The sequence below is a fragment of the Haematobia irritans genome, chromosome 1, assembly GCF_050003625.1.
Source record: "Haematobia irritans isolate KBUSLIRL chromosome 1, ASM5000362v1, whole genome shotgun sequence".
NCBI lineage: Eukaryota > Metazoa > Arthropoda > Insecta > Diptera > Muscidae > Haematobia > Haematobia irritans.
The window spans coordinates 62,203,255-62,222,032 of NC_134397.1; the positions used below are offsets into that span (position 1 = coordinate 62,203,255).

At 35.7% G+C, this 18,778-nt stretch overlaps 1 protein-coding gene across 1 annotated transcript in view; it reads left to right on the top strand.

The window, feature by feature from the left end:
- The window catches only part of Rim (Rab3 interacting molecule), a 196,056-nt gene that overhangs the window by 148,050 nt on the left and 29,228 nt on the right, over positions 1-18,778 (top strand). Inside the window, exons 16-18 of the mRNA XM_075290574.1 lie at positions 3,568-3,917; positions 8,020-8,096; positions 15,253-15,375. Of these exons, the coding sequence (XP_075146689.1) occupies positions 3,568-3,917; positions 8,020-8,096; positions 15,253-15,375 (550 nt within the window). The remainder of the gene's footprint in view (positions 1-3,567; positions 3,918-8,019; positions 8,097-15,252; positions 15,376-18,778) is intronic.

Consider the following 18,778-nt stretch of genomic DNA (forward strand, 5'->3'; position numbering starts at 1 on the left):
GATTATTTTTACAAATCAAAATTCGAATATTCGATTTTTCATAATCGAATTTCATAGAAATAATGATTCTACAAAATATTCTATTTTATGAAATCTTTTTGCCTTTTTGTGGGTGTTTGTCAACAATAGTTGGTAACAAATGCTAAAAATTAGTGTTCCAGTCAAACATATTATTATACCCTTCACCACTACTGTGGTACAGAGTATAATAAGTTTGTGCATTTGTCTGTAACGCCAAGAAATAGTGGTCATCGACCCATCTTTTAGTATACCGATCGGCTTAGAATTAAATTCTGAGTCGATTTAGCGATGTGCGTCTGTCTGTCCGTCCGTCTGTCTGTATATGTAATTTTGTGCACAAAGTACAGCTCGCAATTTAAGTCCGATCGTCCTCAAATTTGGCATTGGGCCGTTTCTTGGGACAGAGACAATCGCTATTGGTTTTGGAAAATATCGGTTCAGATGTAGATATAGCTGCCATATATATTTATCCCCGATCTCGAAAATCTTACGGCATTTCAAGAAAATCGTGTTTATCAACCGATTTTCTTGAAATGCCGTACATCCAAATATTTTATGAATCTCGAAAATAGCTCCCATATATATTTTTCGTCCGATTTAGACTCATATGACCACAGAGGCCTAAGTTTACTACCAATCTTCGAGAAATTTTGCACAGAGGGTAGAATTGATATTCTACCCATGCTTGGTAAATTTGATTGAAATCGGTTCAAATTTAGATATAGCTCCCATATATATCTTTCGTCCGATTTGAACTTATATGGCCACAAAAGCCAAGGGGTACGTTTAATAGTATTGTTACACACAAAAAAATTTCACGAACATTTTTCCAGTTAAAATTTTAATTGAGTTTTAAAAAATATTCAATTAAAAATTTAATAGATTCAACAAATTTTTTAATTGAAACAAAAATCAATCACAAAAATAATAGTATCAATTAATTTTTTAATTGGATCAATTAACTTTTTAATGGACCTTCAATTAATTTTTTAATTGATACTATCATTTCTGTGATTGAAGACATTTCAATTAAAAATTAATTGGATCAATTAATTTCGTGATTGAATCAGAAAAAAAAAAATTTTGTGTGTAAGTGTGTCAAATTTTGTTAAAATCGGTTCAGATTTAGATATAGCTCACATATATATCTTTCGCCCGATTTGGACTTATATGGTCTCAAAAGCCAGAGTTTTGCCCTGACTTACTTCAAATTTTGCACAAGCGGTACTTGTAACGATACTATTGTATGTGCCAAATATGCTCAAAATCGGTTCAGATTTAGATATAGCTCCCATATATATCTTTCGTCCGATTTGAACTTATATGGCCTCAAAATCCAGGGGTTTGCCTTTATTTGCTTCAAATTTCGCACAAGGAGTACGTTTAGTAGTAGCGGTAATTGTGCCAAATTTGTTTGAAATCGGTTCAGATTTAGATATGGCTCCCATATATATCTTACGTCCGATTTGCACTCATATGACCAGGGGGGCCAAAGTTATACTCCCATTTACGTGAAATTTTGCATAGATAGCAGAGTTATTATTCTAACTATACATGTCAAATTTAGTCCAAATCGGCTAAGATTATATATACACCCAAAAAATTAAAAAATTTTAACTAAAATAGTGTTCAAATCGCAACATGTTACAAATAAGTTAATACTTTTTGTCGAATTGAAGAAAAAATTTTAAAAATAATTAATTTTTTTCTGTTGCTTAAGAAAATTTCATATGTTGAAAGAAAAAAATTGATTTAAAAATTGTTAAAATGTCTTTAGCGCTATACGAAGTTCATGACAGGTACAATTTTAGTAAAATTTACTCATTTGAAAGACTTATGAACTCAATTTAAGCAAACTTCCGCCATTTTAGGAAAATATGAACTATTTTATTTTTTAGTAAAATTGTGCACTATATTTGTATACAACTTTTTTTCTTATTTTTAGTTCACGTCATTAAAGTTAGCTAAAAATTATTCAAATAAGGAACATTTACTCATATCGTGCAAAATTTAACTAAAATCAACTAATCTTCATGAACTAAAATAAAGTTCAGTTGGCATTAGAGCCCCTTTTTTCTGGGTGTAGCTCCCATATATACTGTTACGTTTTTATATTTAGGCGTTTTTTAATTACCCGACAATTAAAACACAGTTCTTTTAAATAACGACAATCTACAATTTATTTACTATGACTTCACAATTTACAATTCGTTCACACTGAAGTTATTCGTTTGACGCTTTAATTAAGACTGACTCGTTAGCAGCATGCGAGCGCTTTTATATATGACGGTGTGGCAATACGAGAACATTCTGGTAGCACTACAATATTCTGGCAACGCCAGAACATTCTTAGACAATGCTAGAAGGATCTACGACCATTAAGTTGTTCATCTGGTGGCTGCCAAACACATACACACTCACATAGATATATGCTCGCATTACTACAACAACAAAAATAATGACAATAGACAATGAAATGAAATGAAATGAGGATGCAGAATAACAAAGCAAAGGGGTTGCTATTCTATGAGAGAGTAAGAACTAACATTTCGGTAAGCAAACAAAAGAACATAAAAGAAATTCAGGAAAATACTAGAAAATGAATAGATGATTCCAACAAGTGATAGCGAAATTTTATCGTTACAATTTGAAATTTTAAATTAACGGAAACTAATTTAAATAAACTTATATCTATAATTATCAAATTAGTAACAATACGTACACCAGAGTTGGGAAAATATGGTAGACTGTCACACATTTTAGACCTATTTTCAATAGAAGTTTCCTCCAATTAACTGGATAGAGTTAGCCGATTTAAATTTTAATTCTAGAGATTTTGTAGAAGTAAAAAAATTGTCTCCTTTATATAGCTTCCAGCAAATGTGAAGTAATTGAGGTGGTAACACAAATTTTGGCCTACATAGGGGTGAAGGGTATAATATAGTCGGCCCCGCCCGACTTTAGACTTTACTTACTTGTTTTTGTTTTGCATTTGAGTCAAAATTTAATCAACTAATAAATCCCAGCAAAGCCTGGGTAAGTAGTTGAGGTGAGACACTGCTTACCAAGATCATTTGTGCCATACTCTCAGCAATACCGCATGCTTAAGAATAATGACTTACATTCACCGCATAATTTCGGTTACCTCAATATATTTGTTGTTTATTTCTCATACACTACATTTTTTACCCTCCTACACGACTAAAATTTCTGCTTTTGGTAATACTGCAGGGAAGTACTTTCTTTATATGACATGTTCTTGCGATAGTAATCAAAAATGTCCAATTGGTAGTACTATTATTATTGTTCGTTTATTGGCTTTTCCATGTACAATACCGCGAAGGTCTCATATTTCAGCATGGGAATCATTTTTTTAACTGATTTAATTTTTTAATTTGATTAAAAAATTATTTTTTTTATTTGATTATGTTTTCAAATACAATAGGAAATATTTTATTATTTTATATTTTGTTTCTTTGGAATCTCTGTAATTTATTTGATTACTTATTTAGGTATTGTTTTGCAACTTGTGTTTTTTTTTTTCAGGTACCTCAAACATCGCGCAGCGCCATGATACGCGATCGTTTGGGGCAAGAGTTCGACGAACGCTTATCCTCCTCGGGTAACGGTCGTTTCGGTCGACATCGCACACGACAACCGCATCATCAACCACTATATCGTAGTACTGGTGGTGGTGGCTGGGAGCGACACTATACGGGGCTATCCGACAGTGATCTTCATTCAATGGAGACACGTATGAGGCCAAGACATTCGTTATCGCCCGACAAAGATTACATGGGCGAATTTGGAGATTCAGATATTGAGTCATTGGTTAGTGTGACATCGAGTTCGTTTTCAACGCAATCCGAACGACTAAGAGGGTCCCGAGGACTTAGGTGAGTATTAAAAGTTCGATGAAAATTTTTGTATTGATACAGAAAAAAAAAAAACCAAAACAACTTTTGAACAGAAAATCTAAAATATAAAGCTTTTTTCACTTTATTATGGAATTGGAAGCTTAAAAATAAAAGCTCTTAACCACTAACACATTCTGTCTGTTTTTTTTTTTTTTTTTTTGGCGAAAAGTTAATTATATTTTATTATAAAAGTATCCTTCACATTGATTATACAAATTCAAGATAAATAAGCTTTTTTTAAAAATATGTTACAATATTAATTAGTATACTAATATGTTTTGTTTGAAGGAAGCAATTGAAAATCTAAGGTGTAATTTCAATTTGGCTTTTTTAAATTAATCACAAAAACAAAAAAACTATTTTGTAACACATTCCCAGTTCCTAACCCTCACTATTATGTTCGATTCCTACCAAAATCTGGCTATAGCAAAAATTGAAAAAAAAACAAAAAATCTTCTCACTTTTGTGGCGAAATGCAATGAAAAACTAATCATTCGATATCTCTCCAAATTCAAAACTCAAGTCTCCAGCAAGAAATACAACAAAACTACAAGAAAAACAAGCCAATACATGCCAACTTTCTTTGTTATGTTCACTATGTCTTTGTTCTTTTTGTTCCCTTTTCTTTATGTGTTCTTTTCTACAACAATACCAACAACAACGACTAACCAACTCGACTCAAAACGTGAATTTCAACTTCTCACTCAACCAATCCACCAACGTACGACTCACGTGACGGCTGCGCTTTATTTTGTGTTTCAAATGCTTCTCAAATGCCTTCAAATGACACTCAACGACAACAACAATAACTACATGTGTAATAACAATAATATGTCTGTCACTCTCACATTTATCACGTGTTCATGTCTCCATGTATTGTCATACATAAAACGATCAACATTCACATTCTCTCTCTCTATCTCTATCTCTCGTTTACTCACTCTCCCACTAACTGTCACTAATATCTGATTCATACTCGGACGTCACGATTTCATTAAATATTTACGTTACGTTTCTTATAATTTGGCTTCTTTAACTCTGATAATCCACCCACCTCCTTCTCTCACGAAATCAAATAACTCTTTCATCGTTTTGGCTTGCCACTCACCCAACCACTCACTCAATTGCATGTGCCTGCCGTGCGTATGCCACCACACTACATTACATAAACACTCACCCACACAAACATGGGATACTGCGGTCGCTATATCGCTAATTATACAAATGTTGAAAACACACACATACCCAAACATACTTGATTTGCAAGTAACAGTAGCTTACCAAGAAATTGGCGCTCTTATTTTGGACCAAACAGTATGCAAACTGTAGGTCCGCCAATGCGTCTAGGTGGCGGCGACGACGGCGGCAGAGGTGGCTTTTTTGAGCGTTTTCGCTCGAACACAATCGAAGTGGATGACTGTGATTATTTGCCCATGGGAACATTTCATACGCCTGCCCATGTGCAGACGACAACGCAACAAATGCAGCTGCTGGAGCAGCTCGAGCACTTGCAACGTCTTGCCGAATTGGCGGCCAGTGAATCACCACCGAATACGGCAGCCGCAGCAGCAGCAGTAGCGGCAGCAGCTGGACTACAAACACAACCACAACTGCCAACACAACTCATGGTGACCGACAATAGTGGCGATTTGGTCGAGCAGTATTTTCTCGATCCAGCCAATCCCAATCTCATGCTAATGGACAACACCGGCGGCGGTAGCGGCGCCATTGTCACTCAAGATCCTCTTACACAAACACCACAACAACTCAGTACATTCAATCCACCTCAATACCCACCTCCACCACACCCACCACCACATACGATTCCCACCATACAATTTCCCGAGTATCAACCGCATGCTGCCAATTTCACGCATTTCCCTTCCGATCCCGGTTTTACGCCCGATTGTTGTATAGACGCTTTGGAAGCGGAGGCGGCCGCAGGCAGTGGTAGTAGCGCGACTGCATTGCGTGGTCTTAAGCGTCTGACATCACCCGTTGTGAACTTTTTTCGCCAGCACCCACCTCGCGTTGGCCTAACAGCTGATTCGGCTCACGTTCATGCTCACACCGTGTCTTCGTCACCATCATCCTATGTCGGTTACATACGCGATCATTACGACAATACCTGTAGTCACTGTCAAAATGGTAGTCAGCCTGTAGTATTATCGACCAATGCGGCTTTGGCCTCATCAGGCGTCACCATAGGGGCTTGCCCCGATCCATATTGTTTGATAGATGCCCATCCACATCCGCAGCATAACCCCATGACCTATCCCTACACAGCCGAGCAGCTGTTGAGAAGACCATCGCTTTCTATGTTCCAACCATCATCGTCGGAGCCTTCACTGCCCACCACCGATCCAGCAATGTGCGGCGAATGTGTGGATCAGCATTTTGTTAGTGGCCTAACAGCACCTCAGTTAGACCTAGGGGCGGTCCCCACTTATCATGTCCATACCCCCACTCCTACAGCGCACAAAAAAGCCAAGTCCTCCCTGGCTCCTCCTCCCCAATTGCCCACACAGTCTGTTTTGCGATTATCGCGCCAACTAAGCGAAGATGCTCTGGTATCGGCTGTGCCCATTGCGGAGGGCAGGGCACAGCCACCATCGATCCTAAAGAAACCAAAAATCGGTATTCCCACAGGTCGACCCTCGTTAGATCGACGAAAAATGTTTCAAGAGGGCCAATCGCGTTCACTCGATTATGATGACTTGCACGCCAAAAGTTGGGGTCGCAGACGCATACGCTATGAGGATGAAGTCTATCCAGCCCAATTCGACGAAGAACTCTCCCGACGTTATGGCTCAGAGACCAATATACGCCAATCATATATGGGGGCCAATGTAAACGCTTCGAATCCACTGAGCCATTCTCATTTCCTAGTAACCGATGACAAAATTGTCACCATTACATACGACTCGGACGTTGGTTGGACCAGACGAGGTGTTGCTCCCTCGCAGTTTCGAGACTCACGGCGTCGTTTCGATATGCGTGGGCGCAATCACATGTCACTAGACCTGGACCGTTCGACACATGACAAACTTTATGGGCCATCGGGACCGTATATGAAACGTCGTCGTAACTTGCCGCACCCTCCTAGCGCACAAAATGCTCACAATTTTTCCCCCGTCGAAGGGGGTTCGCGCATGCCGTACGATGACGATGCCTCCATGATGGGCTCGGATCCACACAAATCGTCTGCATCAATGCCGCATGGTGGCGGTGGAGGCGGAGGCATGGTCAATGGCCACAGTGGTAGTGGCGAGAGACCAGGACCTGTTGGCGAACAATACGATAGCAGCCGTTCGGGGGGACCACGTCAATCAGCCTTGGCTACTGCCTCGTCAAAGAGGAGTAGTCGCCACCAACAGCAACAATACGAAACAGGCAGCGATCGCAGTAATCTCGTCAGTATTAATGATCAGCCCGAGTACTTTGAGTACGATGATTACGGCGATCGTGTTGCCGCCCACCATCACAACACCTCACAACATTCCAACACGAATCGCCAGTATAGTAGTAGTGGTAGCGGTAGTGCTATGCCAGTTAGTGGTAGCGGTAGTAGTCTTAGACAAAGAGGGAAAGAAGTTTTAGACCAACAGTCATTGAAGGCTGGCAGTGGGAGTGGCAGTGCCAGTGGAGGTGGCACTGCGACTGGCACCACCGGCACTACTATGGCCGGTAGTAATAATGCTAATAATGCTGCTTCTTCTTCCTCTTTTGCAAATTCCCATCATGGTGTCGCAAATTCCACAACATCACCCAATAAACGTGCCTCATTGAAACATTCAACCACCACAAACGACGCTAACGTTAACGCTGACGGAACGATCTCATCCTCAACAACAATCATTCAAACCACAAATATCACCACCACCACCAACCAAACAACAACCACATCATCATCAACGAATGCGGGCATGGCGGGCACATCAACAACTGCCACAATGGACAATGCTGCTGCCGATCCAACAATGACGGGTGGTGCGGCAACGGATGCCGATGTTGATCCTGATGCTGCCGTTGATGCCATCGATTGGGATGCCATTGATGCAATGTTGGACGATGATTTTAGTGAATATGTCGATCCAAAACCTGATGGTGAAGGGGCTGATGCGAAAAAAGATGAGGCAAATCCAGATGATAAAGTCGGTGAGTAAAATCTTTTTTTTTTATACTATACAAATTATATAAAATATATATTCTTTATCAAAGAGAGAGAATACTAAGACTTCAAACAATGTCCTTTAGTATGTAGTCATGTTATAGCCTTAAAAAATGGAGCTATCATTCTGAAATTTGGCAGAGATTCGGTTTTGTTTACCAGCAGGTCAAGTTCGAAGATGGGCTCTATCGGGTTTCCTTTTGATATAGCCCCCCATATAAACCGACCTCCAAAATTGATTGAGCATTATGGACCACATTTTTTATCCAGAATGTAAGGGTATTTTAGGTCCACAAAGAATTATGTTAAATTTTAATTTACACCGGTCCATGGTTTGGGGTAACTATCACATAGATCTCCCAATCTGATTTCAGAGGCATCTAATTAGACACACAGATGAGCGATTTCTAATTGAAATTATTATATGATCCCGTCTGATTTTTCGACTGTATATTCTTTATATACTTTCCACCACATACTAAATTTCTCATTCGTTTGTGATGAATCGAAATACTGGTCTCGGACTCCATCAAGTATATATATCCGGTCGTCCATCCGTCCGCGATTGCAAAAAATAAATTATGTTCGTGTGTAAAGGATGTAAAAAATTCATGCGAAATTTCTACAACCTGGTTTTGTTTTCAATTGCGAATAAATAAAGAATTGGACGCACTGAAAAAAAAACATTGTGGTGAGGCCAAAGATTTCATGTACCTAAAATACGAACGCAAATTTTACTTAGCATTGAAGACGAATTTCTCTGATATAAAGTTTTTTCCATGTCCAAAAGTCGATAAACTTTTCAATGATGTCATTTTGTCTTTATAGTTAAGTGATTCGACTTATGATAGGGTATCCTAACATGAAAGAAAATTTCGTTTTAATAAAGTAAATTTGGCTTTAATAATTGTTAAAAAATCTTCAAAATTAATGAAATCCTACATAATACTTTTGACATATTGCATCTTGACTATAAAGCTGAAAAGCCTTTAAAAATATGAGATGAGAATTGTATCTTAAATGTATCATTACATGAATTATCCGCTTCTTTGGCTCGGAATCAATACCAAACCCTTTAATAAATCTTTATATTACTTCGCATTTGAAAACAAGTAAGGAAAGTCTAAATTCGGGCGGGGTCGACTATATTATACCCTGCACCACTTTTTACATCAAAATTTTCGATACCATATCACATCCGTCAAATGTGTTGGGTGCTATATATAAAGGTTTGTCCCAAATACATACATTTAAATATCACTCGATCTGGACAGAATTTGATAGATTTCTACAAAATATATATACTCAAAATTTAAGTCGGCTAATGCACTAGGGTAGAACACAATGTTAGTAAAAAAAATATGGGAAACATTTAAATCTGAAGCAATTTTTAAGGAAACTTCGCAAAAGATTATTTATGATTTATCGCTCGATATATATTTTATATATATTTCTATTAAAATGAGCAATTATATCAGCGCTATGTAGAAGCTGCTCTAAATCGGGACATCGCCCACAGAAATAAGCGCTGATTCGGTTGTTTTGGAAGCAGATGGTACTGCCTCTCTCCCTTACAATTCTGCTGAAATAGTGCTCCACTTTTTTGCTGTATTAGAATCAGTGGCGATTTTACAAGGAAAATGTTGGTATTTTGGTATATCTAACTCAACCGATTTCAACCAAATTTGCTACAATGTTAATTCTACTCCCTGTGCAAAATTTCAACTAGATCGGAATAAAAAATTGGCCTCCCGTCATATGAGTGTAAATCGGGCAAAAACTATATATGGGAGCTATATCTAAATCTGAACCGACTTCAACCAAATTTGGTACAGAGAGTTGGAATGTTAATTCCACACCCAAAAAAATAATTCTTTCCTCCCAAACGAAATTTTAGACAAACAAAGTTCCTTTCTCATTTGCTTTTCGCTGTAAGGAAGTGTATTTGGAAGAAAAGTATATACTTTTTGTGATAAACATTTATTCTTTTCTAGGATGTAAAAACAATTTCATAAAGACAAACTCAAAAAAAAAAAAAATGTTTTCTTGCTAATTGCATTTTCCCTCACATCTTTCTCACATCCACGAGGTTTTTTAGTTCTTAACACCTTTTCCTGTAATACCAACAAGGTAGAAGAAATTATACGATTTTATAAATTTTTAATTTTTTTTTACCTTTTGCCTGGACGGAGAATCGAACCGCGGACCATGCATTTTGTAAGCCAACACACTAACCACTGAGCTATGTACGCGTTATGGTCATCAATAGATAAATATCCATATAAGTTATATTTATATAGCATAACTTGCGGCGCCCACGAACCGAATAAACAAAGTTTATTTACCAGAAACAAACATTTAGTTTGGCACCGTGGAGCAGTGGTTGCTACGTCCGACTTGCATGCCAAGGGTCGTGGGTTCGATCCCTGCTTTTTTTTTAACATATATTCCAGATATGTTCGGAAGATTCCGAAAAAATGTTCAACATTACATTGTAGTATATTAAATTTTGAACTGTAAAATGTGTCGTATTAAAGACCTAAAGTCAGAAAAGAACAGTGTTTGATATAAACGAAATGGACTGTGTTGTTGTTTCAAAAATAACTTTTTTTATTGAAAAAATAAAAATTTTGTAACAAACGAATTTTTTTGGTGATAAAAGTTTAAAATTTTCGAAGCAATTCAAAAAACTCTAACAAAAGAAAAACGTTTTCGGTACACTTTTTCCAAACGTTTTTTTTCTTTGCGTGCACTTCCTGTGCAAAATTTCAACTAAATCGGAGTAAAAAATTGGATTCTGTGGTCATATGAGTGTAAATCGGGCAAAAGCTTCAACCAAATTTGGTAGAGACAGTTGGATTGTTACTTCCACTTCCTGTCCAAAATTTCAAGTAAAACGGAGTAAAAGATTCGCCACTGTGGTCATAAGAGTGTAAATCAGGCGAACAATATATATGGGAGCTATATCTAAATCTGAACCGATTTTAATAAAATTTGGCACACTTGACTACACTACTAATTGTACTCCAAATGCAAAATTTCAACCAAATTGGGGTAAAACTCTGGCTTCTGAGACCATATTAGTCCATATCGGCCGAGAGATATATATGAGAGCTATATCTAAATCTTAATCGTTTTCAATAAAATTTGGCACACTTGACTATAGTACTAATTGTTCTTCTTTTTCTTCTTTCAAGCAAATTAGGATAAAACTCTGGCTTCTGGGGCAATTTAAGTCCCTACCGGGCGAAAGGAATATATGGGAGCTATATCTAAATCTGAACCGATTTCTTCCAAAATCAATAGGGTTCTATTCCGAGCCAAAACACATATTTGTGCCAAATTTTAAGTCGATTGAACTAAAACTGCCACTTAGACTTTGATCACAAAAATGTGTTCACAGACACACGGACATGGCTATATCGACTCAGGAGCCCACCCTGAGCATTTTTGCCAAAGACATCATGTGTCTGTCTCGTCTCCTTCTGGGTGTTGCAAACATATTCACTAACTTATAATACAGTATGGCGCAGGGTATAAAAAAGATTATTTTTATGTGCAAAGGATGTTAAAAGTGCTTGCGAAATTTCTACAACCTATTTTTTTTCATTTGCAAATAAGTAAGAAATTTGCCCTAGTGTAAAGACTTCAAAAATTCAAAAAAAAAAGTATATACGTCCGTAAGTTCGTCCAGGCCGAATCTTATGTACCCTCCACCATGGATTGCGTAGAAACTTCTACGAAAGACTGTCATCCACAATCGAATTACTTGGGTTGTGGTATCTTAAAACTTCTTAACATCGTTTTCTTAATTGTGAGTTAGTCCATACGTGGCAGAGAGCCAGAATTGAAATATGGGGGTGGCTTATATGGGGGCTATATACAATTACGAACTTGATATGGACCAATTTTTGTGTGATTGGGGATCGATTTATCTGAGGGCTATATATAACTATTGACCGATATGGTTGTTAACGGCCATATACTAGCACAATGTACCAAATTTCAACTGACTCGGATGAAATTTGCTCCTCCAAGAGCTCCAAAACCAAATCTGGGGACCGGTTTATATGGGGGCCATATATAATTATGGACTAATATGAACCAATTCCTGCATAGTTGTTGGATACCATATACTAACATCACGTACCAAATTTCAACGGAATCGGATGAATTTTGCTATTCCATGGGGCTCCGGAGGTCAACTCTGGGGATCGGTTTATATGGGGGCTATTTATAATTATGGACCGATTTCGACCAATTTTTGCATGGGTGTTTGAGGCCATATATTAACACCACGTACCAAATTTCAACTGAATCAGATGAATTTTGGTCTTCCAAGAGGCTCCGGAGGTCAAATCTGGTGATCGGTTTATATGGGGGCTATATATAATTATGAACCGATGTGGACCATTTTTTGCATGGTTGTTAGAGACCATATACTTACACCATGTACCAAATTTCAGCCGGATCGGATGAAATTTGCTTCCCTTAGAGGCTCCGCAAGCCAAATCGTGGGATCGTTTCATATGGGGGCTATATATAATTATGGAACGATGTGGACCATGGTTGTTAGAGACCATATACTAACACCATGTACCAAATTTCAGCAGGATCGGATGAAATTTGCTTCTCTTAGAGGATCTGCAAGCCAAATTTGGGGGTCCTTTTATATGGGGGCTATACGTAAAAGTGGACCGATATGGCCCATTTGCAAGTTTCAAGTCGATAGCTTGTTTCGTTCGGAAGTTAGCGTGATTTCAACAGACGGACGGACGGGCGGACATGCTCAGATCGATTCAGAATTTCACCACGACCCAGAATATATATATATATATACTTTATGGGGTCTTAGAGCAGTATTTCGATGTGTTACAAACGGAATGACAAAATTAATATACCCCCATCCTATGGTGGAGGGCATAAAAACACATTTCTTTATTTCGTATTTTCTTTCATATTTTGCATTTTTGATGGTATGAAAATCCAAGAATATATACAAATTGTGGGAAAAATATTACGATTTTGCGTAATTGTAAAGTTTGCAAAAAAGGCATTTTGTCTAAAAGTATTTTTATACCCTGAGCCACACTGTGGAACAGGGTATTATAAGTTAGTGCATATGTCTGTAACACCCAGAAGGAGACGAGATAGACATATGGTGCCTTTGGCAATAATGCTCAGGGTGGGTCCCTGAGTCGATATAACCATGTCCGTCTGTCCGTCCGTCCGTCTGTCTGTGAACACATTTTAGTGATCAAAGTCTAGGTCGCAATTTAAGTCCAATCGCCTTCAAATTTGCCACATGTTCCTAATTTGGGTCAGAATAGAACCCTATTGATTTTGGAAGAAATCGGTTCGGATTTAGATATAGCTCCCATATATATCTTTCGCCCGATATGCACTAATATGGACCCAGCAGCCAGAGTTTTATACCGATTTGCTTGAAATTTTGTACAAACATAACACTTAGTCGTATAGTCAAGTGTGCAAAATTTGATTGAAATCGGTTCAGATTTAGGTATAGCTCCCATATATATCTTTCGCCCGATATGGACTTATATGGCCCCAGAAGCCAGATTTTTGGCCGAATTTGGTTGAAATTTTGCACTAGAAGTATAATTAGTAGTATAGTCAAGTGTGCAAAATTTGATTGAAATCGGTTCAAATTTAGATATAGCTCCCATATATATCTTTCGCCCGATATGCACTTATATGGACCCAGAAGCCAGAGTTTTATCCCGATTAGCTTGAAATTTTGCACAAGTAGTACAATTGGTAGTATAGTCATGTGTGCCAAATTTGATTGAAATCGATTCAGATTTAGATATAGCTTCCATATATATTTTCGCCTGATATGGACTTATATGGCCCCCGAAGCCAGAGTTTTGGCCTAATTTGGTTGAAATTTTGCACTAGGAGTACCATTAGTAATATAGTCATGTGTGCCAAATTTGATTGAAACCGGTTCAGATTTAGATATAGCTAAATGGTAAAAATACCAACATTTTCCTTGTTAAATCGCCACTGCTTAGTCGAAAAGTTGTAAAAATGACTCTAATTTTCCTAAACTTCTAATACATATATAGCGAGCGATAAATCATAAATAAACTTTTGCGAAGTTTCCTTAAAATTGCTTCAGAATTAAATGTTTCCCATATTTTTTTACTAAAATTGTGTTCCACCCTAGTGCATTAGCCAACTTAAATTTTGAGTCTGTAGATTTTGTAAAAGTCTATCAAATTCTGCACACAAAAAAATATCAATTAATTTGATTGTCAATACAATTAAAATTATGTTTAAATTTGAGCTAACAACGTAATTTGTAAATACAATTACGATTTTAGTCACTTTAGCATCCAATTTTGTTATATCAACAAACATTTTGTTATATCAACAAAAATTTTGTTGAACTTAAAAATTTTCTGTAACAACAATTTAGTGTTAGCTCAAAAATTATAATATTATTTTCTGTGTGTCCAAATCGAGTGATATTTAAATGTATGTATTCGGGACAAACCTTTATATATAGCACCCAACACATTTGACGGATGTGATATGGAATCGAAAATTTAGATCTACAAAGTGGTGCAGGGTATAATATAGTCGGCCCCGCACGACTTTAGACTTTCCTTACTTATTTTTTACTAACATTGTGTTCCACCCTAGTGCAATAGCCAACTTAAAATTTGAGCCTATAGATTTTATAAAAGTCTATCAAATTCTGTCCAAATCGAGCTATATTTAAATGTATGTATTTGGGACAAACCTTTATATATAGCGCCCAACACATTTGACGGATGTGATATGGTATCGAAAATTTAGATCTACAAAGTGGTGAAGGGTATAATATAGTCGGCCCCGCCCGACTTTAGACTTTCCTTACTTGTTTTTCTTTGGATTTAGATAGCTTTCAAAAAATACTTTTTTTTAAAGAAGCCATATCTATGGCTCGGCACCAATAGCAAAATTCTTAAGAAATGATCAAAATCTTTGGATTCCAATGAACTTTGTTTGAGAGAATGCTAAGTACTTATCAGATAACCATGGCTCTTGTATTGATATAATTTAAAACAATTTTTTGAGTTCAAAATTTATTTTCGTTATTTTTCTTCTATCTCATCTTCATCTCATTTCTCGCAGATGGCAGTTTATCCGATACCGCACAAGATCGTAAAAAAGGAGCTGCGGACCAAGAACGTTCTCCCAAAAGTGGCAGTGGCATGGGTAAAAAATCCAACTCCACCTCACAACTATCAGCAACAGGTATGTTTTTCTTTGTATTCCAATATAGTTCATTTTCTTTCAAAGAAGAAATGTTACTTTTGTACATACTATGTCAAAACGATATAATCTAATAGCAAAGAAACCATCCTTAAAGCATTTTACACATATTCCACCACGATCTCAAGAAAAGCAAATATAATAATGAAACTATATATCAGTAGATACTTCGTGGCCGTTATTAATTACAGACAGCTTCCAAACAAACAAAAAAAATCTTCATTTTCTAAATAAATGTTAATTTTTCGTATTTTTTCTGTTTTGTGATTTGTGTTAATTTAGAAATAATTTTTTTTTATAGAAAATTTTACATTATTTTGTATGTTGGTATTTTTATGAGTTTTATTTTTGTTACAATTAACAATAACACCCGTATGCTTCAAAATTGTTTAACTAACAAACATGTAAAATCTATGATTACACCTTTCATTAGAAAAAATTAAAAACAAATTCATACAATTAAATTTTTATAAAACATAATACTAATGAATTTTCAAACTAAACACAAATTAAAAAGGTCGTAAAAGACGTATGGGCTTTGGAAAAAAGGGAAAAAGCTCATTTACAGTGAATCGCAGTGAAGAGGTAATACCAGGTGAGATACGAGGGGTACTGTCACGTGGCTCATCTTCTGAAGCCGATGGTGGTCCAGAAGGCTTAGGCCCAGATACTGGAGCCCAAACTGGCGGGGACAGGTTCGCAAATAAACTTTTTTTCTTAAATTTATTTGTTTTTCTTTTCTTTAGATTTTTTCATTTTATTTTTTTTTAATCATTTTTTTTTCTTAGTTTTTATTTATTATAATATTTTTATTTTATAATAAAATCAATACAAAATAATGATGATAAACATTAGCTTATAAGTAATGTAAATTTATTAAACAAAAGGCTCTCTTAAGCTTTAAGCTATAACAAAGCTTTTATAATTTAACTTTAAGATCTAAGTTATAAGTATGCTGAAGAAGTACTTCCTATTATTGAAAATTTGCGAAACCAACCAACAACCATTTTTTATCCTGATCCAGAACCAAAAAAACAACAATACAACAAAACCTGAAAAATGACTTCCCAAAAAAATCCAAAAACAAAAAACCTTCTAACAAATTATTCCCTAACATTTATTGAAAACAGGAAATCAAACCGAATCCAATCCAAAGTCGATACGTATTTTTAGGCTTTTATTTTGGCTAAACCATAATCATTTACAATGAAATGAAGGCCAAGGGCAATTCTTAGAAAAGGCTTTTCAAAATTGTTAGTTCTCCTTTTCATATAAATCATGATTCTTCTTAATTTTTCACTTTTTGTTTGATATTTTCTATTATTCATCACTTACCGAAGAAATAATTATTCAAAAGCTTTTTCTAAGAATTGTCTGAAAACTTTTATTTTCTATATCTTAAAACTTAAAAAAAAAACTTGTTTTTCTTTTTTTTTTATATATACAGCCTGTATTAATTTCTATGAATTGAAAACTTTTAATTTTTTGCATTTTCTCTAACGATATATAATTTCCCTATTCACTTACGTTTGGCTCCTCATCTTATTCCCTTCATTTGATTTGCTATCCTTAACTCTAGAAAAAAGATACACTATAAGTATTGCTAGAATATAGTTAGGTTTATTATTATTATTAAACGTTTACTATTATTAAAACGTATGCAAAGTTATTTATTAATTAAACAAAACTTCACCAAGTTTTTGTGCATGTATTTTTGTTAAAAACAATTAATTTATTAATTTTTTTTTTATTAAAAGTTAATACCTTTTATATTTAAATTTAGCTTTCACATTTAAAGAAAATATTTTAGTTCTTATTCTTAGATAATTTTCCAGGAAACTTATGGTAAGCTTCGTTTTTAATTGCAGAAAAACATACCACGACTTGTAAAAATCCGCTAGGAAATGTTAAATAATTAATCAACGTAATAATATTATAATAATTATTAATTACAAGATTTTTTGTAAGTACTTCATTGTATAAATGCTAGAATATGGTACGAGTATGTTGCAAAGAAGACATTGAATTTACGAAAGCTGTTCATACCCTATGGGAAATGGATCAACCACAGGACCGGTACAGGACTAGTCCCTGGTGTGCATGGACCACTCCTAGTTCTGGTCAAGACGTATGGAAAAGACCGGTCACTTTAACACTTCACTTTGCCATTGACGGGATAAATTTACACTTTGGACTCGTTCCTTAGGACACGTCCTGAGACATTTTAGTAGTAGCACTCCATAGACGGGACCTCATGAACCAGTCTCTGAAAAACTCTTAGGAATCCGTTTCAGTTTGGTTATCCAAATCGCACCAGAAATGAAAAACTTTTGAAATATATTGAACAATTGATTGTTCTGGTGATTCTACTTCACTAAATGTGTAGATTCAATAAGATTTTTATATCAAGCGAGTATGGAAATCATTAAATTATGACTATTTAAAAACTGCGACAAACTGGATCTCCGGTACCAGTCCTGTGATAGGTCCGTCAGTTGTAATTTGCACCAGTTTCCTGTAGGGTATATACAGTGCCACACATAAGTATTGGCACAGCACCTTAAACCACGTAATGGCCGGGGTATCTGCGAAAAATGTGCTTACCACAAATATTGATTTTAAGCATTATAAAATATATACCAATCGACTCAGAACCACATCCTGTATTGATTTAGCCCTTGGTGTCCGATCGTCTGTCCATGTATTTGTTGTTCACAGTATTCAGGTCATTATTATTAATCGATTTTGATTAAATTTGGTACAGTGTTAATGGAAAAATGTCCCCCACGTTTTAAAGATACGGAAACAACAAAAAATTAGTCCCTTCAATGTCTAGACCAAAGACAATACACTTTAGAGGATGGGAAATTGGCTTGCGTCATACCAAAAGTTGCATTGACGGCGTTAGGTCCATACATGTTTTTTAATTTTTTTATTTGCATTTTTTTAAATGAAAAACTTAATTTTTTGGATTGAACAATGTTAAATTTTGAGCAATAAATTAAATATTATATTTCCACATTTGTTCCAATTTAAGTTCTTTTTATTAGCATTTTAATGTGTCCAAACAAACATATAAACGACAAGTAGGGACCTAGCTCCGTCAATGGTTTGATCTTCCCAGTAGTCAATTTCCCATCTTGGTCTAGACGACTTGATGATGTTATCGAAGAACAAGTATATACGTCCGTAAGTTCGGCCAGGCCGAATTTTGACCAAACAAAATTTTGACAACATTTTCTATAGAAGTAAAATTTGGAAAAAAATTCTATAGAAATAAAATTTAGAAAAAAATTTTCTATAGAAATAAAATTTTGACAAAAATTTCTATAGAAATAAAATTTTGACAAAATTTTCTATAGAAATAAAGTTATGACAACATTTT